This window comes from Oculina patagonica, chromosome 1, assembly GCF_052425735.1.
Source record: "Oculina patagonica isolate OP01 chromosome 1, crgOcupat, whole genome shotgun sequence".
In the NCBI taxonomy this organism is placed as follows: Eukaryota; Metazoa; Cnidaria; class Anthozoa; order Scleractinia; family Oculinidae; genus Oculina; species Oculina patagonica.
The window spans coordinates 7,381,122-7,406,350 of NC_135758.1; the positions used below are offsets into that span (position 1 = coordinate 7,381,122).

Genomic DNA, 25,229 nt, shown 5'->3' on the forward strand with positions numbered 1-25,229 from the left:
ATGAAACACCGGCTGATACTGCTGTCAAGACACTACAGCAGTGCGTGCGAAGAGAAACCAACGAAGCGCTTCAGACTAGGCTTGGCAATGTCAGGGAGTCTCTACCTCAGAAGACACAACGAGCCATTGATCTCGCAACCGAGAAAGGTGCTTCTAACTGGCTCACGGTCCTCCCATTAAAGGACATGGGCTACAACCTGAATAAAGGCGAGTTCCGAGATGCTGTAAAGCTCAGGTACGACTGGGAAATTGACGACAAGCCGACAGTGTGCGTGTGCGGTGACGCCTTTACAATCGATCATGCAACGATTTGTAGGAGAGGCGGATTCATAATTCAGCGCCATAATGAACTCCGTGACCTCGAGGCTGACTTGCTTAAGATGGTCTGTAATGATGTCGAAATAGAGCCCGTCCTTCAAGAACTGACTGGAGAGAGGCTACCAAGCAGCGCTAACACAACGCCAGATGCTCGCCTAGATATACATGCCCGGGGGTTTTGGGAGAAGCAGAGATCCGCGTTCTTTGATGTGAGGGTGTGTCACCCCAACGCGGATTCCTACAAGGACCAAACCCCCAAGCAGATATACCGTAACCATGAGAATGAGAAGAAGAGGGCTTACGCAGACAGGGTTCTTCAAGTAGAACAGGGAACTTTCACTCCATTGGTGTTTACATCCACCGGAGGAATGGGCGAGGAGTGCAAGAGGTATCACAGTAGGCTTGCAGAATTAATCGCCGCAAAAAAAAGGGGAGGATTACGCAACAACGGTGTCTCGGATCAGATCAAAAGTCTCATTTGCGATCCTCCGATCCGCCTTAATCTGCCTAAGGGGATCAAGAACTGTAAAGAGAAACAGGAACATTGACATTTATGATATGGACTTTCAAGTAGAGAATTCTCGTACTGCAATTTAGATCGAATATTTTTTTTTTTTTTTTTTTTAATATATAGTTCTTCTTTTATTATTGCTCTCGAAGTCGCTTTTACTATTTTTCTACATTTTTAAAGACACTGTTTTTATTATTATGTAAATAATATGTTTATATATAAAGTTCTTATTCGAATAGTCAAATCATTGTAATTCTTTTAGAAATTGGTTAATAAAGTTTTTATTCTATTTTTATTATTATTATTATTATTATTATTATTATTATTATTATTATTATTATTATCATTATTATTATTACTCGATTGTTTTTTTTTTCTCTTTCTTTATTTTTTAATTTATTAATTTCATTATTTGATTATTGAATCACTACTTCTGTCCTTTATTTTTTAAATAAAGTAGTGCTTATAATTAAAGTTCATTTTAAGTTTGGTTATAATTTTACCGTATTTTCTCGTTTTAACGCCCCTGGCATTTATTTCAAACTTGGCCCAATAGAGCCGGCGTTTATTTGATTTCAGGAGTTTGTTTAAGCCCTATGTTTCTCAGAAATGATTTTTATTTATTATTTTTGACAGCAATATATTTAGACATTATTTTTGAAGCATGTTAAACCTTTAGTAATTGTTTAAGGGGTTTATTTTCAAATACAGCTTGGACACCCGGCGTTTATTCGGGGTCCGGCGTTTAATCTAGAAAATGTAGTACTTTTTAGTCTTGGGGTATACCCATACCCCCCACCCCCCCCCCCCCTTTTTATACCACTAGGTGTTCAATATTTATTTACCCTAAGTCTATTATCAAGGTCATTGTGGTTTCAGTATGTTTTATTGCACATTATCTTTTACCCGCCTTTGCCTTAGTACTTGTTAGGCTTACAGGAATGTGGGTAGCCATTGCTGTATTTTCCTGCATCCAAGCAATAATTTTTGGCTAGTAATTACATATAATCTGTGGCTCTTTCATTATGTTGAGCTAATCAATTTCATGCCCCTTGGGCTTCATGGCTGGCTGTTTGCCGCAGAAACATACTGTTGTTTGCCACAGAAGCATATGGGTACACCTTGGGAGTATTCCAAATTAATTAAGCATTGAAATCCCTCTTTTACAGTGTACATATTGCCAGCCTCGTAATATAAAGAATACTGATCTCAACTGATACGAGTGTATCAGTCACAACACCATAATGCCACCAAAGTCTAAAAGCCGGGAAACAGATGGCTGTTCTCTTAAACTGGAATTTACAATAATTGATTCAACTATTCTGTCTGAATTTAACTTGATTCATGTTAAACATAAGCACTCATTGCATGCAAGTGTTTGAAGGCCTCTAGAGAATAAAGCCTGTACTTTGATTACCTACATTTCTAGTTAACTATAGACAAGAACTTTACTTTATTCCAATGATATCATTATTTTGCCTAACCCCTAAAACAAAAGGAAAAAGAAAAGAATTAAACTAATATTTGCAACGGATGGGAACTCTATCTCTTGTCCTTTCAGTCTGCTCTCTATTAGCAGCTGGTTGACAATCACACTAAGTGAAGTTAACTCATTGGAAAGATTGGAAAATTTTGCATCTTTTGTCTTGGAATTTATTCATTGTCAGTTGTCTTGTTGCTCTTCGATTACTCTACCATGAGAATACAATTTTATCTGTTAGTTTGCAGTATTTTCAATCCAGGGCTTTTTGTTTTACTGTTTAAGCTTTCCATAATTTGATTTGACCAAGAACACGTGGACACTTGTTTTAAAATATGATGCTACATAAAATTTTTACCTGTATTTTGCAGCACTCGGAGGTATTTGTCAGTACTTGGAATTTTTCAGTGCAATCAACTGTTACGGCTTCCATCCCAGTCGAAACATGAGTTCAAAGGATGCCTCCAGGGTTTTGCGGTACAGGGAAGTTGTTTCCTTTAACCCACAGTAGCTCAAGTGTCCAATATCCAGGTCAAGAAACTGTTTGCCATTCATATCATGGTGACAAAGGGTACAGCAGTCAGGAATTTGTGAACACATCAATAATTATCATTTCACTGAAAGCTCCATTTGTTTAGACATTCTCTTGGATAATCAGAGAAGTATATAACAAGTTGATCGTAGTATGTGTGCAAGCCTTACTTTCGTGTATCATTGACACTGTATTGTTTCTCGTACTGATTTGATGTATAGTTGTTAGTAAGTAACATGACCTCTTTAGGATAATGAACCATCATTTTTGAGCAAGGGCCAAAAGTGTTTGGAACATTATTATAACTATATTTAACTCATAACTTTGACATCTTACCATTACTTAATCGGCACCGTATTGTTTGTAATACTGATTTGATGCATGGTTGTTAGTTAGAAAAATGGCTCCTTTAGAATGATGGACCATCATTTTTGAGCAAGGGCCAAAAGTGGTGGGACCATTACAATTACTATATTTAACTTGCAAACGTGACCCTGGAACAGGGGAATTATATTAAGTATATGCTTTTGTTAAAGTTTTATTGGGATGAACAGGGCTGACTTGCAAGGGCGGCAGTCCCCCTTCATCTCTGTAAACTAATGATCGTATGATATGTGCACCTGTTTTTTGAGACACGAGGCTGTTTTGCAAGGGCGACAGTCTTTACTGATCTCCTTTTATTATAGTTGCAAATTGTTGCTGTTTTAATTTTAACTTTTGTGGCTGTCTTGTTAGGACCATGGTAAAAATGTTTAAGTACTATGGCAGGAGCACATATGGCCTATAAGCACATACCGTTTACATGCTTATATATTTTATCAAACTACAATTAAATCATGCACCAAGATCGAAGGTTAAATGTAAGGTGCCCTAAAGTACAGAAATCCATTTGACTGTTTGTGTCTTTTATAGCAATGTGCAAAAACGACTCATGTGTAAATGTTCTTACTCACCCAATTTGAGCAACTGGGTAGAGTGCCCAATCAACTTTGTAAACTTTATGGTGAAATTACTTAATAGACAACCAGGTTTATTTTCTTCACATAATTCATAATTAACTATAGAGTTTAACTTTAAAAGGCAGTTATAATCACCTTTCTCCCTCAAGGTTGTAAAGTGCCTGGCTCTGCATTCGGGAGGGTTCAGGTTTTCCTCCTTAATATAAAAGGAGGTTTTTTCCTGACGGGCAGCAGGTACGCCTGTTTACTATAGACTATTACTATTTTGCTATCCTGTTTGGATACAATTAGACGTAAAAATTTAGTGTTCTTTGTCAGCTGCACTAGCAAGGGCAGTGCAGCAGTTAGTTGACTCCACAGTTCTATTCTGGCAAGGCACCTGAAGTGCTACCATGTTGTGCTTCTCTGGTTAGCTTACCAGCCATAGTGGCACCAGTATTTGTCTTCTGTCTTACAGTAATTGTATTGTGTTGCTTTGGCCTCGGGTGGGGTTGCCCTCTCACTCGTTCCTCGTGCGGGCTGTGGCGGGTTTCCCCCCACCTTTGCTGGGATATTTCCTTGTTTGTCTTTCTAATGTCATCTTTAACTGATTGTTTTGAAATAAAACGGCCACACCTGTGGCCAAAATATCCCAAATGGGAATGTCTGTTTTTGTCCCAGCAAACAGAGCTCAGCCAAAGCAGCACAAATACTTTAGAAATAAGTATGTTTTCATTAATTAAGAAGGAGCAAGATACATAAATACAATTTACAGTACAATATATTTGTTTCAAGTACAAAAACAAACCCGATATATCAAGGAAGAGGTTTGAGATAACAGAAATAGTGGAAATTGTTACAAAGAAAATATCTTAAACCAGATGGTTTAAGAGATATATTGTTCGTTCGAGTTCAAATCCTCCCTTGAGGTATTAGTCCAGTATTTAGTATCTAAACTTAGTATATAGAGATTAACCACGAGTGCCGGAATAGTATTTGTGCAACGAAGCCTTCTGAAAATTATCCAAGCACTGTCTTTAGTGAGAAACTTTTGTATTATTATAAGCTCAAGAATAAGACAGATAAAGAGATAAATACATAAGTGCTTGGAGAATGAATTTAATACGAAACATTCTTTTTGCACTTTTCAAAACTTTCCAAGCAATTTCGACGAGTTTCCAGCGCAGTGATCCGAAGATGCTTCGACTAGAAGTGATGTGATTTTTAATATTTCATTTATTTCATTTTAATTATTATTTTTTATGTTATTATCATTTCTATCTTTTAAAATTTATTTTTATAATTTTTTAATTTTTTTCGTCGTCCGCCGTCCGCCGTCCGCCGTCCGTTTCTGCACTTTACAGAGTCCCCCACGCAATTACAGTTAAAAGTTTAATAAAAGCCGAACGCTAATCTTAATGTAAACTCTTAAGGAAACAACGTAATTTCATATTGTCAATTTCTACCATTATCTTCATATCTGAAAATCTTTAATTCTTGTTAAAGGTTTCGTGATGAAAAGGAACGACTCTCTGTAAACAAACGCCAAATTTCGTGTGAATGCTAATGCAGGTTGTTTCGGATTGTAAATTTCTCATGATTGTCTTTATAAAAAGCTTGTCGGAAACGTTTTTGACACAAGCGCTCGTGACGGCTTGATTTTTCAGCTGCTGTTCTCCTAAAATACTAATCGATGCTTTCTCATGTTCCAATCAATATTTGGTATGCAAACCAATCAGGTTGTAGAATGCATGCCCTTAAGAATTAGCGAGGAACATCGGCCGAACAGTCTCTTGAGCTGTTGAGAAGTTCAGGCAGGAGCAATACCTTTCAGGTAAAGTTGCACTATTGCTAGCTAAGCTTCAAATAGTTCATTCCCCTCAAAATGTAGCCTTCGCTTGGTAATATGTAGTTTTTGTTGTTGTTGGCCACTGAAACGAAGCCATTTTTTTTTTGCTGAAAGTGTAAAATAAGAATTGACTTTGTTCTTGAATTGGACACAATTTAAAACTGACCTGTTGTTTTTATCGTATAACCCAACCCTATTTCGATTCATGAAAACACAAAACGGTTTTATGAAGTATATTTTTGCTTATCTTGCTAGCAGAAACGCTTCGATCGTTCCTCTAGTGCACTGCGACAAAATCGAAACGCTTAAAGCCATCTTGTTATTTAAAAAAAAACTAACGAGGTTTCGACTCTCGCTTAACACGTCGTTGTCAAGTCAAAATGTAAAACAAATTCCTTAAAAAAGACACGAATGATATGGAAAAACTATGTTAATTGTCGGGTTTTATGGCTCACTGATTTGCCACTTCATTGGTCTTTGGGCCTGCTAGTCCTTGATTTTCTGGCTCCCTGATTACCTAGTTACCTTTTTCCCTGTTCTCCTTGTCGCTTGTTCCCATTGTCCTCTGTTACCTAGCAACAGCTCCCTTGTTCATGTAATGGAAGTTCGCTTTCTTCCCAAGTGTACTTAGTTTAGAATATCTATAAAACTCTACCAAAATATTTCCAGAGAAAACTTTTGTTCGGCGGTGTATAAGCGATTTGGAAGGCCAGGAACACTCGGTTGAAAAGACAGCCCGGCTCTGTTTCGTTCCACAATCGACAACCCAAATGCCTGTAAAACTCAAAACGCTTAAAAAGCAAATAAAATTCTTCATGTGTTCACAAATAAGCATATAAAAATTAAAAAAAGAGGTGACGAGATGGAAGGGGTAAAATGATTACGGGGGGTGGGGTTGGGGGCTTTTTTTGGGGGGGGAGGATGGGGAGGGGGGCGTAGGATATCCCAAACATGATTGAACTACATTTGGACAGTGTGTTGCAGAGGTGTTGCGTCTGAAAATTAACTGAGCCTTAAGGAATACCGCATACTAAAACGATTACGTTTTTTAAAACAGTATGGCACAAAAACAAGTTATGCAGCAGCATCCAAACAAAATACTTGTAAACAATAAAAGAAGCTCCGCGACATTGGGTATCGGAAGTCACTGTCTATCTTTAAAAAAGCCCATGGACTTATACAGCTGATTGAAGAAACGTTGACCCCGTAAACCATGAACGATGCCAACCAAATGCTTACAGGGAAATCTGAAAAAAGTAATCGCCGTCTGTGACAGAATGAACATTACAATAAGACAAGTTGCATAGATCATGCTCTTAAAACTCTGAACGAAAGAAAATATGTAATTATAAATAAATGGAATATTACTCAGCTTACCAATGCTGTTTACCCAGAATCCCATTTGGCCTTATCGTTCGTGGTTTATGCTTTCACATGGTCAACGTTCCTTCAAGTTGGTGTATATGTACATTGTAGGCGGAGGAGCTTTTATATTAAGAGCTTTTTGGCAGGGCGGGGTAGGGGATAGTCATTTTCGAATTCTATGGTATACGGTTGACAAACACGGCAAACTTAAGCGAAATCGCTCTATATGTGTACAAATTTATTATTTCTATTATGAAAAATAACAATAATGGAAATATATGTTTTTAGTATATACTCAAACAGTGGATAGTGTTTTGTTTAAGTAGCCTGATTGGCTACTCAAACTCCGGATATCCTTTGCTCTTCACCTCCAAGCTGCTTGTGCGCGAACACTGTACTCGTTAACAGAATAAACTAGTCAAAAGTCATCCATTCGGGCTATATTATCCCACTGTTTGAGTATATACTAAAACTTTGTGGCTCGGTAAATATCCACCACTAGTCGACGACACTGAGGTGAATAGTTGTTAACTATTCGTTGAATTATGGCACGCAAATTGCAAAAAAAAGTAGAAACACGACATCGTAGCTAGAAAAAAACTTTTTGTTTTTAATGAATAAAAGAGGTCCATTATTGGTAAGGAAAATCCACGCAAAAAAACAGCATATGGCAGAAAGTAAGTCCATTTATTGCAATGTGAAAACAACGGTTGAATGTGATTGTAAAACGGTTGTGTTAGACTGTCAGTCTCTCACAATTCGCATTTATAACTTTGTTAAGAGCCGTCCATGAGGAAGCAAACCAACAAGAGCCAAACTGAAATGTAAATGCTAATGCAGGTTGTCTCAGACTTTGTCTCGAATTGTAAATAGCAAGCTTGTTAAACAGTTTATGACACCACGAAACAGTTGTGAGAACGAGAGCCGAATGTAAATTATTTAAGAACAAATATGTTCAACTGTCAATCTTTCAAGATTAGCCTTGTATCTAATAGCTTGTTAAGCGGTTTATGATGATACAAAACAACTGTGAAAAAAAAAAAAACGAATGTGCATGAGAAAATGGTTATGTTTGATTTTTAGTCTCTTCAGACAATATGCTCAGATTTTATTAAAACTTGATAAAAAGGTTTTTGAAACCGTAAAACAACTAAACAACGACCGCGGGCTAACGTAAATGTCGAAACAGTAATGTTGGATTGTTAGTCCTCGACATCTAAAAGCTTGTTGAGAAGTTTTTGACACCACGAAACAACTGTGAAAACAAGGGCTCAATGCATGTGAATCTTAAAAATAGTTATGTTTGACTGTCAGTCTCTCGTGATTATCCTCTGATCTAAACTTGTTAAAAGGGTTTTGATACCACGAAACAACTGTGGAAACAACGGGCTGATGTGAATGTTGAAACAGTCATGTTTGATTGTCAGTCGTTATCCTCACATCTAAAAGCCAGTTAAAACGTTTATGACACAACGAAACAACTGTGGAAACAAGGGCCGAATGTGAACCTTTAAAAAAATATCGTTTATCCTCCTACTAAAAGCTTGCTGAAAAAAGGGGTTTGCTGATACCACGCAATTACAGTGAAAAGTTCAATGAAAGCCGAACGCTACTCTTAATGTAAATTCTTAAGGAAACAAGGTAATTTCGGATTGTCAATTTCTACCACTATCTTCATATCCGAAAAGCTTTAATTCTTGTTAAAAGTTTCGTGATCAAAAGGAACGACTCTCTGTAAACAAACGCCAAATTTCGTGTGAATGCTAATGCAGGTCGTTTCGGATTGTAAATTTCTCATGATTGTCTTTATAAAAAGCTTGTCGTAAACGTTTTTGACACAAGCGCTCGTGACGACTTGATTTTTCAGCTGCTGTTCTCCTAAAATATTAATCAATGCTTTCTCATGTTCCGGTCAATATTTGGTATGCAAACCAATCAGGTTGTAGAATGCATGCCCTTAAGAATTAGCGAGGAACATCGGCCGAACAGTCTTTTGAGTTGATGAGAAGTTCAGGCAGGAACAATACCTTTCAGGTAAAGTTGCACTATTGCTAGCTAAGCTTCAAATAGTTCATTCTCCTCAAAATGTATCCTTTGCTAGGTAATATGTGGTTTTTATTGTTGTTGTTGGCCACTGAAACGAAGCCATTTTCTTTGTTTTGCTGAAACGGTGTAAAATAAGAATTTACTTTGTTCTTGAATTAGACACAATTTAAAATCTGTTTTTCTCGTATAACTAAACCCTATTTCGATCCATGAAAACAGAAAACGGTTTTATGAAGTATATTTTTGCTTATCTTGCTAGCAGAAACGCTTCGATCTTTTCTCTGGGGCACTGCGACAAAATTGAATCGCTTAAAGCCATCTTGGTTATTAAAAAAAAAACTGACGAGGTTTCGCGATCGACTCTCGCTTAACACGTCGTTGTCGAGTCAAAATGTAAAAAGAATTCAAGACACGAATAATATGGAAAAACTATGTTAATTTTTTTTAACCTTTCTTCTTGCTCTATATCGCCCCCCCCCCCCCCCAAAAAAAAAAAAAACAATCTTAGTGTCGATGCCTTAACTGTTTTTCCCAAGACAACCAAGCCACTTCTAATTTAAGTTGTTTCCGATCATTCTAACTATCTTTTTAGTTGTCAAAATGTACTGAATTTCTAGAAATTTGTACAGAGCATTTACACGAAAGGCTGAAAAAACGCACTCCGATGTATTTGTTTGAAGTTAAATCTGTAAATTTTGCGCCCTCTGAAACTGGTAGACAATCAAACAGATCAGTTTAAACAGCAGCAAAAAGTGTACGAGAAAACACCAAAACAGTAGTGCATAAGCCAAGAAATGTAAGAGACCGTGAAACTCCAAATAAAAATACAGTCTAAGTCAAAAATCGGTTTGATTACTGGTGGTTTTGCTACATTTGAACGTTGCTGAAAGGTATCAAGCTGTTACAGTTATTGCTTACGTGTCAACTGATTGATTCACTGCCGCAATACCTTCCATTAATATTCATTTGTTCGTTCGTTCATATTTCATGCATACTGTTCATGTTGTAAGTCAGTAAACTTCAGTACCAATTACCTATTCACCTATTCAATTAATTGGTCCTCGGGTTTTATGGCTCACTGATTTGCCACTTCATTGGTCTTTGGGCCTGCTAGTCCTTGATTTTCTGGCTCCCTGATTACCTAGTTACCTTTTTCCCTGTTCTCCTTGTCGCTTGTTCCCATTGTCCTCTGTTACCTAGCTACAGCTCCCTTGTTCCCCTAGTCGCCTATTTTCCCGCCCCCTAGCCCTAATTCCCTGGTCCTACGCTCTCCTAGTTTCCTGGCCTCTGGTCCCCAGTTTCCTAGCCTCCTCTCTCCCTGGTCTCCTAGTTCCCAGGCCCACTTGTTCCCTTGTCTTCTATTCCTCTGCTCTTCTGTTTCCCTGTCCCCTTGTCCCCTAGTCTCCTGATCTCCTTGTCCCCTAGTCTCCTGCTCCCCTGGTTATCAGGCCCCTGGACTCCTGAACCCCTGGTCCCTAGTCCCCTGGACTCCTTGTTCCCTAGTCGTCCCTGGCCTCCTTATCCTCTTGTCCTCTGGTTCCCTGGCCCTCTTGTTTTTTGTTCCTCTTGTCCCCTGGTACACTAGTCCCCTGCTCCCCTGTTTCTTTGGTACCTTGTCCCCTTGTTTCCTGGTCCCCTGTTGCACTGTTGTCCTGGTCGTTTGGTTGCCCAGTCCGCTGCCCCCGTCTCCCCTGTCCACTGTTCTATTTTTTCCTCTTGCCACCGGGTCCCCTCTATCCCTTGTCCCCTTATTCCTTGGTTTCCTGGCTCTCTGATTCCCTGGTTTTCTGCTTCCCTTGTTTCAAGGTACATGTCTCTTGGTTCCGTGGTTTCATGGTTCCCTTTTCCCGTGGATAACTGGTGTCCTACTCCCCTGGTTTCCTAATCCCCCCCCCCCCCCGTTCCCCTGGCCTATGTTCCTCTCGTTCCTTGGTCCTCTAATTTCCTGGTCTAATTGTCCCGTGTTCCCCTCGTTCTCTGGTTCCTCGGGTCCCTGGGTCCATGGGTTCCGGCCCAACCTCTCTGGTTCTTTTTTCTCTAGTTCGCTGTTTTTTATCAATATTATTTCCTGTTTCCTCCGTTCTCAACCTATTCCTTCTTTTACTTGTCATACACTTCCTCGATTCCTTGTTTTTCTGGTTTCTCCGGTTCTATTAGGGATTTCCACAAGTTGCTCGGCAACTTTTTTGGCAACTTTTCATGATTCGAGCAACTATTTTTCTCTCGAGCAACTTTTTGCATTTTGAGCAATTTCCAGACCGAAGATCTGCGAATGTTATCCGAGAGTGTTATTCAAAAGCAATACGAACGTTTCCGAAGATTTACGAAGTTTGCCGAAGACTGTCGAGGAACATCTGAAGACGTTTTAACTTTCGGCCCATTCTGCATTAAAACATTACAAAACACGTCAGAAAACATGACGTCATCGATATCCACGATTTTTCTCACTTAATGAAATCCTTGTTATTAAACAAATTTCCCCCTTAATGTGTCATTTAGATACTTCTTTTGCTGTAAATTTACATAAAACTGCTTAGAAATGTAACCCTCAAAGAGAGATTAGCATATATTTAGAGAAATTCTCATGATAAGAAGCAGCGTTTTGGATTTTGTGGTGCAACTTTCGAGCAACTTTTATAGGTGGTTTTCACTGTCACGCCACTGTCACGCTGCGAAAAAATAAATCCAAAACTATTAAGTCAAAAAAAATCAAGAATATTACAGGTTGTAGAAAACTACAATATAAACTACTCGTCCAAGTCTCAGGTCTCTACCTTATTCTGAACTCGAGTTATCCGTCAAAATGTTTCACGCAAATTTAGAGAGCACAGTATGGAATCGCCATGTTGGAGCCCAACTGTTTGGGCTCCAACATGGCGGCCGGAAATCAACAAAAACATCTGGCATTCACTTCTGCTACAAAAAGCGGTCAAATCACCATCATGAACAAGTTAACATTCAAATAAACACTTCTCGCAAAATCTCAACTGTTCAGATTGTTGAAAATCACAAGAAAAAGCATTTTTTTTAAGCATACGTGACAGCCTTTTGGCGGCCATCTTTGATCTCGTGTGGCGTGAAACTCCGAAATTCAAAATGCTCTATCTTAAAGACGGCGAATGCTATCGAGCTAAAAACCTTCAAAAATATATGTATTAAGGACGTGTAACAGCCAGTGAAGGATAAAAACTCAGGGGCCTTGCGATTCTGGAGTTTAAAATTTTGATGACGTCACGTGAAAACCAAGAATTATCGGATGCAACTTGTTTTAATTTTTGGAGCAACTTTTGAGCAACTTTTTGAGAAATTACGAGCCACTTTTTGGGAAATCTCGAGCAACTTGTAGAAAGCCCTATCTCCGGTTGCCGGTTTTCCTGTTTTCGTTGCTTAAGATTGTTTTCTCGTTCTTGACATTCTCCTCATTTCGTTCATCTTTCTCTGAACGTGGTCGTCCCGTGTTCAAATTTGTCTTATGGTGGATTTCCACTGACGCGTAATTTTTTACGTGCGTAAAAAAAATTAGAGACAATGTATGGACGACTTGCGTAAACGGGTACGCAAGTCGTTCATACATTGTCTCTAATTTTTTTACGCACGTAAACGCACGTGAAAAATTACGCGTCAGTGGAAATCCACCTTTAGTCTCCCTGTTTCCCCCTTTTCACGGTTTTCGTTTCCCACTTCACATTCCCTTCACCCGTTTCTCCTTCCCGTTCCCTCCATTGTACCCTTGCACCGATTCCTCGTTTTCCTGCTCTTCCGTAAGCCCGTTTTAACTGTTAACTCGTTCGTTACTTTGTTACGTTTCCCCAGTTTCTACTGTGGTCCGGTGCTCCCGTTGTTTGTTCCCGGTTTTACGTCACCCGTTTCCGCTCTCCTGTTTCCCATTCTTGCGCCCTCCTGTGTTTTTCAACCCCATTCCCTTCTTACAACTTTGTGATTTTATTCATTATTGATTTATAATTTATTAATTCTACAAAAACTGATATAAATCACTTGGCCATCAATCTATAGATTTATCAATCAATTTGTCGCTTTATCACTTATTTAGTCTATCAGCCGGTTCTAATTTTCTTTTGCCGTTTTCCTGTTATCGCTGTTTGCTTATTTGTTTGTTTGTTTTGGTTGGCGGTTTGCTTGCTTTTAACTAACTTTCAATTTATTCTCAAGGTTGTTACGCGATAAAATGGCAAGAAGGCTGCAAAACTGTCTGCAGGTTTTGGCTTTCATCTTCAGCTTTGGATGCAACGTAGCCACATTGGAGCTTCCTTATGAGATCCTGGACAGCATCATGGAGCTGAGCGACATCGATCCGGACTTCACAGACCTCACCAGAGTCAACATATCTGATGACCGAGGCCCTACTCGTCCAATCTATCGACTGGACCTTGACCCAGACTACGTCGCCTACTACGAAATTGACATTGGAAGTGACTACGTGGTGTTGTCTTCTGGCAAAAAAACTGGAGACTTCCGAGAAGTAGAGAGTGGTCCGGATCCAAGACCAACCGATGTACTCATACAGCAGGCTCAGAAAAATGATCAGCGGTGTGAGAAGTTTTATCGGCTGTCGCCAATGGGATTGACAGTCTGTAAAAATGACAATGGAACTGTTGTGGCGGCAACTTACAACTGGACGGCTGATGTCGCTGAGGTGTGGTTTCCTTTAAATTTAGAGTAGATTTTTTAAAAGTGAACGATCTTCAAAGCTCTTCCTCTTTCCCTTTCTTTTATCGATGCCCAAAAGAGGATTTGCTTTGCCTTATTGTCTAAGTCTTAGACGCTAAATTCTTATGTGACATACTTCAGTTAACCTAAAGTTAATCCGGTCAAGGAAGGCGGTTTTATATTTGGTATTCATGACTCGCTGAACTTAGAGACATGACAAAGACTCGTATATATCAAATTTAAACTGACAAGAACTTATTTCATCTTAACTTATGCAGGAAGTTGAGGGAAGGCAAAGTAAAAAAAATCAAACAAAAATTGGAAGAGTTAGAAAATGGGCACCTGAACGAATCAGACAAGTCATTCAAAAGAGTCAGTCATTAGCTATAGATTTAGAAAATAAAGCAATTATTTTTTTCAACTTGCAGAAAATACAAAATTTAATCGGTTGCATTTTCTTTTTCTAATAGATTGAAAATTGGCGTCAGTTGGACCAAATGGTTAAACAAAGTTTCGATAGCTTTAAGAGCGAGTGGAAAAAGAGAGCAGCACATAGGCGGACAAAGTCAGACTGGGCTACCACAGACGTTTTGTCAAAAGGAAGAGGAAAGCTGAAAGAAGACGTTGATGAAGAAGCTCTTTCGCCTGGTTCCATCGTGAGACTCGCGCTTGGTGAACGCTTCAAATCTGCTCACGTCTACATAACAAACTTTGGTAACTCACGCATGCGCCCCAGTTCGAGATCAGAATGGCAGCAGAAACTTTGTAAGGTGCTTGTCGACGTCTGTCAACCGAATGGAGGTACCAGGGTTAATCCATCTGCTATAAAGGAGACACCCAATCACCTGTTATACCTGAAGCTTGAAGTACACAGCAACAGGACGTTCGTGGGAAACACCTTACAGTGGCACGAAATTGGATTTGTGGTCGAAATATACGAAGGTGAAAACGAAGTGGTAAAGAAACGCTTTGCCATTAGTTTACATTCAAAACGGATTCGGCGCTCATCTGGTGCTGGCTCAGGATCAATTGTGACTGAGGACGATTTTCCTGACTATGATCAACACAAGCTTCCTGACGGTTGCTGGAGTGGATGCAGTCCTGTGGCCTGGGCTCAAGTGTTTGGATACTACGACATACGGGGATCCAGGTATTCACACTCGATTTTCAGCCCAACGATCTACGGACATAGATGGGTGGTGGCACCGATGAAGATGACAAGTGGCGTTGAGCGCTTCGTGGAGGACATTCGAACGCAGGTCCAAACTTTCTGTGAAGATGGTCAGGGAACCACTTACGCTAGCAATATGACGCTCATCGAGCCATGGTTTCAAGCGCGTCAAGGATTGAAGGCACGAGTGGAAAGTTATCTCTCAGGAGGCAAATCCTGGTTTGAAGCCCAAATTGCTTCGTGGCTAGAAGATCAATACCCTGTTGTAGTTAGCTTTAAACTGCGGCCTAAGGCTGGACATTCGACTGTCGCCACGAAATACAAGAAAACGGCCAGACGTTATCGACACTGTGTAATCAAGCGGCCCGGGAGAAAACCCATAATTGTCTGCTCTTGGAAGATAGCCTACGATTACAAATTCTTTTTACATTATGGCTGGGGAGGCAACAGCAATAAGTGGCAGGAAGTGAGCCCAACTAGTGCCCACGTTGCCTACGTTTTGAAATGATATGGCTCTCAGTGCAAACATTTCGAAAGAATCTGTTGTTGTTGTTGATGTTGCTGTTGGCTTCTTTCAATTTATATAAGGTTAATTTAATCTTTTCGAACACTGGCCTTTCTTTAGTATTAAATATTTTTAAGATAGAACTACAAATATTGTTCTGCGCATATCGATGAGCGCGTTTGAGTAAACGCCAGTTAAAAAAAGTGACTCAAGATGCTTGAGAAACGTCATTTGTTGTTGCCGTTGGCGTTTCTGTGGCAAGACAAACAAATAAGATCAACCAGGTAGATCTCAACTAGCGGAGTCTGGTATAGAGCGTTTTCACTAAGATATCAAGATCGTTTTGCTTGTATTAAAAACACCAACAAACTCAGAGATTGTGGAGTAGGTAGAAAGGTATATATTCCTCAGATTTTAACTTAGCAGTGCTTATTGCAGCCAGGTTATTGGGAAAACAAAATTCGGAAAAATAAAAAGCTTTGTATGATTCCGCCATATTGGTCTTTCACTTTGGTGCACCACTATGGCTGCCAAAACTGTCTGCAAAAAGAAAGAAACTTTTTGCTACCACAGTCATGCCTTGCACTTCGGAATACTTTGATTATTATTTTAAACTAATAAGCATATTTGAAAAGCATTTTAAAAGTGCGGAAATATTATTTTAACTCCAAAACAAAGCACTTTTCAGGCACAAAAAATTCCCCAGCAATTAGACCAAAAGAAATGCTTTGTAGGTTCAATAGTTTGGAATTAAGAATTTTGACGACGTTACGTGAAAACGCTCTATGTCAAGTTAGGAATTGAAATATTCTTCAAGCAAATAAATAAAACCGGTCGTTCATTTTTGTTTAGTAATAGAATAGAATGTTCGCTTTCTTTGACGGGGATGTAAACACATTTTGCCAAGAAACTAATTTAGTGGCGCTTTGATGACTAATTGTCGCTCACTGCAACCTCGGTTTCATAACGAGAGATCATCCCGAACAAAAGTACAACTACGAACTGTCCTCTTCTCCAGTAAAAACATCGTGTTATATAATCAACCACAATGTGGCAATGAACTTGCTCCAGTTCAGTTGTTGTGTATCGAGGTTGCAATGCAAGCATAAGCATCCAGTCAAAAATTCTTCAAACCGGGGAATTCGTACCGTTACTTCATTGGTATTGATTGAGTATACCACAGTTTGTATAAGGTAGTTGATAGGGGTAGTAGCTTTTTACTGTCTGCAAAAGTGTCCTAACCAAACTAAGAAGACCTTCACAACACTGGAATTCTTTGGGTGATGATTTGGCTGCTGATTTATTACCTTTACGCCCCCGGGGGGGGGGGGGGGTACTCGCATAAATTTTGGATAGGGGTGTGCCGCCAAGGTTCTTAAACCCTGACCCTATTTAAGGATAAAGGAAGCGAAAATTGATACCCTTTTTAAGGCCCAAACCCGAAAAATGACACCCTATTTAAGGGGAGGAGAAGCGTTCCGTGACGACCCAAATAACGGCTAACCGCGCACAGCAAGACAAATCTTTATAAAATCGCTTTTCTAATACCTGAACAGAAAATGTTTCGTTTAGCTGGGCGTTTATTTTAGCTAATAGAATTTAGGTACCCTATCTAAGGATCACACCGGGAACACATTGCCAAAAGGAGCAAAAATGATACCCTATTTAAGGACCGAGAACCTCAAAAACCATACCCTATCGGGCGGCACATACCTATATAGGCCACATATGGGAGTACCCCCCCCCCCCCCCCCCCCGGGCGTTACGCTTACGGTGTTGGGAAATATTTATGTCAATTTTTTTTTTACGTTATCTAAGCATTCGAGAACAGGAAACGAGCTTATGACAACTATACTAATAGTTTGATATCGCCAATTATCTCGTGCTTTACTTTGTTTTGCTTGCATCAGCCGAATACCCTCAGGATGTGATCAGCATGTAAATTTCTCCATGGAAAAACAGAGCAAAATGGAGCAAACAGCTCTTGAGAATACAAAAACAGAGTGAAATGAGTAAATTATCTTATCTGACTTTAAGATGTACATGGAGAGAAGTAGGGAGAAATTGTATGTTAATGCACAGCCTTTCGGGTGGAAATAAGTTTTCATCATATATAAAAGCATTAATGCCGGAATAGATGTACCCTTGCTCTAAACGCATGTAAACACGCTCCGATTTTTTTTAGTCGAGTATAGAATACAATGCCGGTCTCTTTTACGGGAGACAATGATTGGGTAGGATAAAGAAACAACAAAGAAGTGTGTTCTAGACACTTAGATTTGAGTTTTAGTATAAGATTAATGGTTTGGATTGAAGTAAGAGTGCTTTAAACTAAGAGCAAGGCGTTTAAAGTTTGCTGCTGATAATTGAAATACTTTAAAATCCTCTCTACCATGTTTAAGTCAAATAAACATGTAAGAGAATGTCGTGTGTGGCTTGATTTAGTTTTTTAAAGACGCAGGGTTCCCTTCATGGCGATATCCGGATTACCTATTTTGGGGGATAAAAAACATGCATTACAAGTTTGTTTTCTCGGTAACCAGCCAATTGGCAAAAAAGATAAATCTTCGCAAGCGTATATTTAGTTTATAATATCGATGAAATGCTACCGGAGATTTCCAAGTAAAACCTTTGCGATGGTGTATTTATAACTCGTTCGGTGGTTTAACATAAAAGAGTTGTAAATGTAAATGTTCCATTTGCGAAGTCAGAGTTTTGTGTGTTTTTCCCCTTGGAGATCGTGGTGGTGGTGGTGGGGGGGGGGGGGGGGGGGGAGCACAAAAACAGCCAACTAAAGTCGAATAGCTCTACATATGTACAAATTTATTATATCTATGAAAAAAAATAACAATGGAAAAATGTTTTTCCCTCGGTAGTAGTCGCTAAGCGAATTTACACCCGGCCCTTGGCAAAGTAGAACTATGGCATGCAAGTTGCAAAACAAAATTGTTTTCAGAGACACAACATCGTAACCAGCAATAGGTAAACGTCCAGTTAAACGAAAAACATGTAGTCTGTTAAAACTAAAGTACTCGTTAACTCTCCATGTTACAGTTTTAACCTTGATGGGTGTCATGTATGGTGGCTTGGGCATTAAGTATGGTCAGAGTTTAGGAGCCTTTGCGGCAAACGCCAATCTTAAATTTACGGGGGTATCCCCGCCTCCCCCCTCTCCCGGGTATGACAAAAAAAACTTCTCAGTGCAGTGCCTCGGTTTTTAAACTGCATAACGGTTATAAATGTATGTTGTAAATCAGAGGTTGAAGTACCTTTTGCAAACGTTACCTCGATTTAGTACAAGTAAGAAATTTTACATAGTGATGTTTTCGTGCTACTTCTGATGATAGGAACCTCTTCGGTTTATACATTACCAGTAGTTGACCACAAAAAAAAAAACAATCCTCCTTTTCCAGATTGCAAACAAAAGAGCCATGTTTGCGTATCAGAACGAATGTATGATAAATTTCTATTTTAATCTAAACTATTTGCTACGCAAATGAACTTTGCTCCTAAATATAAGGCAAAACGATCTATGCACTCTGAGTGCGGTTTATACCAATTATCCCTGTTGCTTTTAATTGAGATTTTTCCGATATTAGCATAGTCGGTAAACCGCCTCTCTCAACCGCATGCATACCCTTTTCCTAAGGATTACAACCCTTGACCCCCGAGAGGGAACTTCCATGTTTAGGGGCTGGGATGCCCGTCAGAAAATTCAAACCAATAAAAGTGTGGCCCAAGCTATTTAACCCCCGCGATACCATTCTAAAACGGACAGACACATAAGAGTTATGGCTGTATATTGACCTTGGTGGCGACAGAGACGTTATCAAGTGCTTTCATTTTTGAGGAAATTTAAAACTCAAGGTTCTTGCCTAATCGATTTTTGTTTGTTTGTTTGTTTGTTTGCATGCTTGTGTGTTTGCTTGCTTCTACTCCTGCCACCCTTAAAGATACTTTGATGGGTAAAAATATTGGCGTTACACAGCTAAGAGAGGCAAAGAGCATTCTAGTATCTTTCACATAGGAGTCTCCCACTCAAGGTTCTTGCCTAATCGATTTTTGTTTGTTTGTTTGTTTGTTTGTTTGCATGCTTGTGTGTTTGCTTGCTTCTACTAATGCCACCCTTAAAGATACTTTGATGGGTAAAAATATTGGCGTTACACAGCTAAGAGAGGCAAAGAGCATTCTAGTATCTTTCACATAGGAGTCTCCCACTGGCCCATCACTTATATTTATTGCACAACCCTAAAAACCGGCCAGGGCATTTGTGGATTAATAGTTTTCGTTACATGACGCCAAGCGGTTTCTCCAATGCCGCAGATAATCCAAAGCATTGATCCACCTACGACAACAAAAAACATCAACAACATTAGGCGAACATTTTAGGCGACGACCTCTTTACATGATATCGATATCAATAAATCATTTTAAATGGGCCTGATTCATTCCCGGTGTTTATTGAAGTGACTAGCAGTTTCCAGTTCTTCTACTTTGATGGATCGATACTACCACTCTATATAAGGTCATGCTATTAATTACAGTGGTATCAAACGAATGCCCAGTCATTGATAAACAAATGGTGGTGACATAAAAGGTGACTATAGCAACACTATAACTTGCTTTAAGGAGACATGCTTAATTTTAGCTTTAAGAGGTTGTGACTCGAAAACTAGCTCAGTGATCTCCTTTTTTATTACGAAATTGGGATCAGCATATTAAATACCATGAACAAATCTGTCGAGGGGATTTAGAGCCACCTTAAATTTTCAAACCGTTTTGAACTGCAAACTGATATCTGGCCCCAGTTGTTCAAAAGGTGGATAACGTTATCTACGAGATTAATCACTATCCAGTGGACAGCGAAGTATGGTTTAAGTAACACTTATCCACTGGATACTTGGATGATGGGTTACACCTGGAAAGAAATTGTTCGAAAAGCCAAAGGTCGAGCTCGCTGGCGAGCGGTTATCAGTGACCTATGCTCCACCTGGAGCGATAGGCTTAAGTAAGTAAGTAATCCACTGGATGGCAAGTTAACCAGTGGATAGCGATATCCACCCTTTGAACAACCAGGGCCTGAGCGTTACTTGATTTCCTCATGAAAACAAATTAAGCCAGCACCTTTTTTGTTAAAAAATACCAGAGGTAAAAAACTCATCACACCTTAGTTTTTCTTGTTCATCGTGTGCCATCAGCTCGTAGGTCCGTGTGGGTGTGACGACATTGAAGCATGCGCTGTTTATGTCTTGTTGTGAAGAAGGCTGATCTTGAACGGCGATAATCACATCGAGATCTATAAATCTAAGAACACAACCAACTCTGAGAGGAGCCTTACGTGTTAAATCGCATAGCTTACCGCAATGACTCGATCTAGTGCTCGAGCGCTAATTTACTTTTGGTAGCTCAAGGCTTTTTAAATGAAGAGGGTGCTTTTTAGAGACAGGGTACGTAATACCTTTGTTACATAAACGTCAGAACAACAGATACCGTATTTTCTCGATTAAATGCCCCCGGCGTTTATTTCAAACTTGGCCCTATAGGTCCGGCGTTTATTTGAATTCAGGAGTTTTTTCAAGCCCTATGTTTGTAAGAAATGATTTTTATTCATTATTTTTGACAGCTATATAATTAGACATTATTTTTAAAGCATATTCAACCTTTAATAATTGTCTAAGGGGTTGATTTTCAAATACAACTTGGAGACCCGGCGTTTAATCGAGAAAATACGGTACTCTTACTCAAGAACTGTGACAATAAGAGCATGTTTACAAGGAGGTGGGCCCCAAGTAGGTGAGCTAACCCGCCTAGATGGGATAGCCCGCCTGTCCATATAATCCCTCATTTTATCTTGATCGCGTTTATGTAAGGATTGGCAGTCATAACACATTCACGTGCACGTGTTCAATATGATTCAGTCGTGTTATTGGTCTATTTCTATGCCAATGTCTTGAATGTCACTTTTGCAATGGGTGCACTAACTGGATTAGTGGCACGTAGTAATAAGTAATACACACAGGGGGAAGTGATTAGATTATAGTTTATTGATTTATTTGATTATATAGGTAGGGGGAGCTAGATAAAATTATAACGGTGCTTTAGTATGTGAAAGCTTGATATCCTGACTGCTATCGAGTTTATGTACAGCGGCCTAGCAGAAGTTAACTGATCCTTGAATCTGATTGGCTTTTGCTACCAATCGAGTCTCTTTTGTCAAATGGTTGCCGCGTTTAAGAAGGGTCGCTCGTGGGTTCAAACCCGGTCAGACAACAAACAAGGGTCTTAGCGTTAAGTCATTTTGGCTGTGGATAACGAAATTTGTCAGAGCGCAGATAATCGCGTCTTTGGAAAAGCCATAAACCTTTCCTCTTACACCTTCACTCTCACAATCTGTAAAAAACACTAAAGATTTCGCAATGTAGACTGCGGTGTTTTTGGCCTGAACGTTACGCAGGTGTATGTTTTATTTAAAGGAACAATTTCTTAAAAAGTGACAACCACGCGATCTTTGGCCAGCAAACAGGGATCTTATTTGGTAATGATAACAGATACCTACCCTCTAGGCATGGTGTTGTTGTTTTTCTGATAGTAGTAGAGCCTGCCATCACGGTCAGTTGAAAACCAGCGGCGTCGCCATTTTCTTCCCGTTAATCCTCTCACACCTCTCTTACATAACCAGCCTCTTACTTGACACAACTAATTGAACAATCAGTAAACAATAAGTAAGTAAACAAAAACAACAACAGCAGAAAACAAGACAAACGTTATAGGCAGGGTTTGCCTCAATTTAAACAACACAATATACACAGATATGTCCAGGATTGAACGCTAGTGAGATGCACGTTCCTCATGACAGGCATCACAAAGTGTCCTCATTAATAAAAGTTTACCAAAACACACTAACATCTGTCTCATATGAAGTAATATAGAAATGCCAAATAACACAGACAAACATGGAGTACTCATTTACCAATACTTGTGTTCAATCCTGGACATAAGTGAATATACAACCAAAGAACATTCCCTTGAACTTTCACTTCTTATTACTTGCCATAAAAAAACGTTTCTCGCATTTTGTTTAAAATTCCCATGAAGGTTTGTTCTAACCAATGGCAGTTCGTCTTGTACGAGGTTTTCAATGATCAAACGCCCAACAAATGAGGCAAGTTCTTAGTAATGTGCTCCATCCATGCAACGGGTGTCGATCTCACACACTCAGGAAAGGAAAAAGTGCTGACTTAATGCGAAGGGTGGGAGGGAGGGGTGGGAAGGGGAAGCTTCAAAAAGAGGCGTGGAAAATGAGCCATCAAATTCAGCGAAATATAAAACTAACCGCTTAAAAAATCTGGTGCACGTGACAAGAAAGGGTTAAAACAGTGAAAGAACACTCCAAAAACACAGCAAATACAAAAGAAGGCACGGATGGCCAAAAGTGAAGACGACTGAAATGGAGTGGGTTTTTAAAATACTGTTTGGCTGAACAGTTTTCAACGTCACTCTCGTTTGCTTGAATTGTAACTTTATAAAATATAACGCCCAAGAGACGTATTTGGTTGTAATAAAGCAACGGTTTTATCATTTAGATCCGTAAAAGTAATTTCCTTGCAAAATTAAGTTTCATATTAATCATACCGACTATTTGGCAAAACGTAATAAAATAAACTTTACTCAGCCGTGACACAGTCCCTTTAATTAAATAGATAAAGCAGTATTAACAAGAAAAAATAAAACTGTATAAATTCTATGGATGTTACAGGTTTACGTTCTTACCTCATAACTTGACGAAATGTTTTCCTTTTCTGTTGTCTTTTCCAACTTAGATTCAGCCTGCCCAAGCTATACAGCAAAAAAATATCAAATGTCATTACAGTGAGTGAGTGATTGTATACAGGATATAAAACTAATCCATCTTTTGGACAAGCAGTTTAGTCAAGTTTCTACACCACATTTCTTGTGTACTCCTTTGCGGTAATGCTCCATATACCAAACCCCGAGTGACGCCACTGGGTACGGTTGTTATATAACTACTTCTTGACGTCACGCACACCCAATAAAATGAGGATAGTTGGATCTGTCGGGACACTTGGGACAACTGGGACAACCTGGACAACTAAGACGACTGGGACAACTGGAACAACTAGGGCAACTGGGACAATTGAGACAAAAAATGGACCTATTTATTTACGTATGTAAATTGACCATTTTAGATCATGCGATATTCTCCAGATTTTTTTTTTGTCCATCTTGAAATTATTCATTCATTTCCATGTGAATTTGCTTGAAGTTGAAAGACGTTACTCTTAAGGGTAACATCACGTGGTCTAAAATGGGACAGCAAAGAAAAAAGGCTAAAAGCCACAGCTTTTCACTAACCTGTGTTCTCAAGTCTTCAACCAACATTTGCAGCTCTGTAATTTCTGCCTGTAACTCTTCCCTTTCTTTGACAAAATCCGTTTTCTTGTATTTGGCCTTTAACTTCAACTCCTCCATTTCAGACTTGATGTCAGCCTTCTCATTTTCCAGGTCAGTAACTTTTGTTACAAGTTTCTGGTATGCGGTTCTCAGACTCATGTTGTCTTTCTCGAGTTGTCTACATACACAGAGAAAAACGTTTATTGAGTTTAAGCGAATCATGAAGGCAATGGCAACAAGAACATTGATCACTAAACAAAAGATTTAAAGGGATAGTGTTATGGTTCAATTCTATTATCTATTAACCAATCGGATGCGTGTAGAAAACTCGTGTATGTTTTCAGAATAAATCCTACAGGTCGAGAATAAATTCGAGGTTCAACAAATTTTAACTTTTCAGTGAAATTTGTGCATCATTCTTTCTGGTTGTAAACATAATAGCCTGTACATTCATATGTTAGCTCAAGTTTAAAACGTAAGGAATTGTAATGAGAAGTAACACCTCCATTGCCACACTTTTCACGAATGACCGCGAAACTTTCAAAGACAAATTTCCCGCAAGGGTCATCTGCACGACGGACTAACGTTATAGCTTGCACATACCGTATTTATTCGATTAAGTACCCAACCTCGAATAAGCGCCAACCTCGAATAAGCGCCCACCCTGAAGGTAGAAAAAGTTAACAAGCACCCAGCTTCAAATAAGCGCCCATCCCTACCCCTCTAAAATGAGGGTACAAGAGGAATTTTGATTATTGTGAGGTTGAGATTTAAATTGACTAAGTACTACTACGAGACTATCTCGAAGACCAAGCTTTTAAAGTTTTTTTTTTCTGAAACTTTCAATGAACATTTAAAATTCAGCTTTCGTACACCTTCACGTTTAGTTACATGTATTAAACATTGTTTTCTTACAAAGTAAACAGACTACTTGAAAAAAATGGTGAAATTTTAATAAGCGCCCAGCCTGGAATAAGCGCCCACCTTTAAAGTCCAAACATTTAATTAGCGCCCAGGGTGCTTAATCGAATAAATACGGAATGCCACGCCGTGAAACAGTCCCTAAACTCTCTGCACGTGCGCTATAAATCGTTGTACATTTCTTAGCCGTTCAAAATGTTGAATGGCATATTTTACCATTCAACATCACATGATACACTGTTCAGCATTTGTTGCTCGACAAATGTTCAACAGTGTAACATCGGCTTTCAGTTATGCAGAAAACAACATCATCAAGTGGCCAAATTCTACACATTTTGGAGAGCCCAAAACACGTGAGTTGCCTTGCTTTTCGTATTTCGATTTGGAATTGAAGGCCATCTTTAAAAATGCAATTACAGCTTGTTCTTACACCAATTAGATTCACAATCCTTAGTTTTTTCCCCGAGATATATTTTGGTTCAATTCCCCTTTCAACATGTCCTTAAAAACGTT

At 39.2% G+C, this 25,229-nt stretch overlaps 2 protein-coding genes across 3 annotated transcripts in view; one reads left to right on the forward strand and one right to left on the reverse strand.

Annotated features, from left to right (window-relative positions):
* LOC144654526 (uncharacterized) overlaps positions 1-25,229 on the reverse strand; it is a 46,506-nt gene that overhangs the window by 5,745 nt on the left and 15,532 nt on the right. The window contains exons 12-16 of one of the 2 annotated variants that reach the window (XM_078514688.1): positions 23,757-23,973; positions 23,154-23,219; positions 21,940-22,079; positions 20,550-20,687; positions 18,186-19,728 (exon numbers count right to left, since the gene is read on the reverse strand). In XM_078514688.1, coding sequence (XP_078370814.1) covers positions 19,659-19,728; positions 20,550-20,687; positions 21,940-22,079; positions 23,154-23,219; positions 23,757-23,973 — 631 coding nt within the window. In that variant the 3' untranslated portion in view covers positions 18,186-19,658. Of the gene's footprint in view, positions 1-18,185; positions 19,729-20,549; positions 20,688-21,939; positions 22,080-23,153; positions 23,220-23,756; positions 23,974-25,229 lie in introns of those variants that run through there. The other variant, XM_078514680.1, reaches the window with a different exon arrangement.
* Positions 9,002-15,488, forward strand: LOC144653915 (uncharacterized). The gene is made up of 3 exons (XM_078514061.1): positions 9,002-9,027; positions 13,210-13,693; positions 14,178-15,488. Exons 2-3 carry the CDS (start codon positions 13,226-13,228, stop codon positions 15,384-15,386), a joined length of 1,677 nt encoding a protein of 558 aa, XP_078370187.1. The 5' UTR covers positions 9,002-9,027; positions 13,210-13,225; the 3' UTR covers positions 15,387-15,488.

What these genes read in the sequence shown, in the direction of transcription:
- LOC144653915 (XM_078514061.1), top strand. Translation starts at nt 13,226, where the DNA reads ATGGCAAGAAGGCTGCAAAACTGTCTGCAGGTTTTGGCTTTCATCTTC. An exon ending in GGACGGCTGATGTCGCTGAG is followed by an intron (nt 13,694 to 14,177) that starts GTGTGGTTTCCT and finishes TTTTTCTAATAG; the next exon opens with ATTGAAAATTGGCGTCAGTT.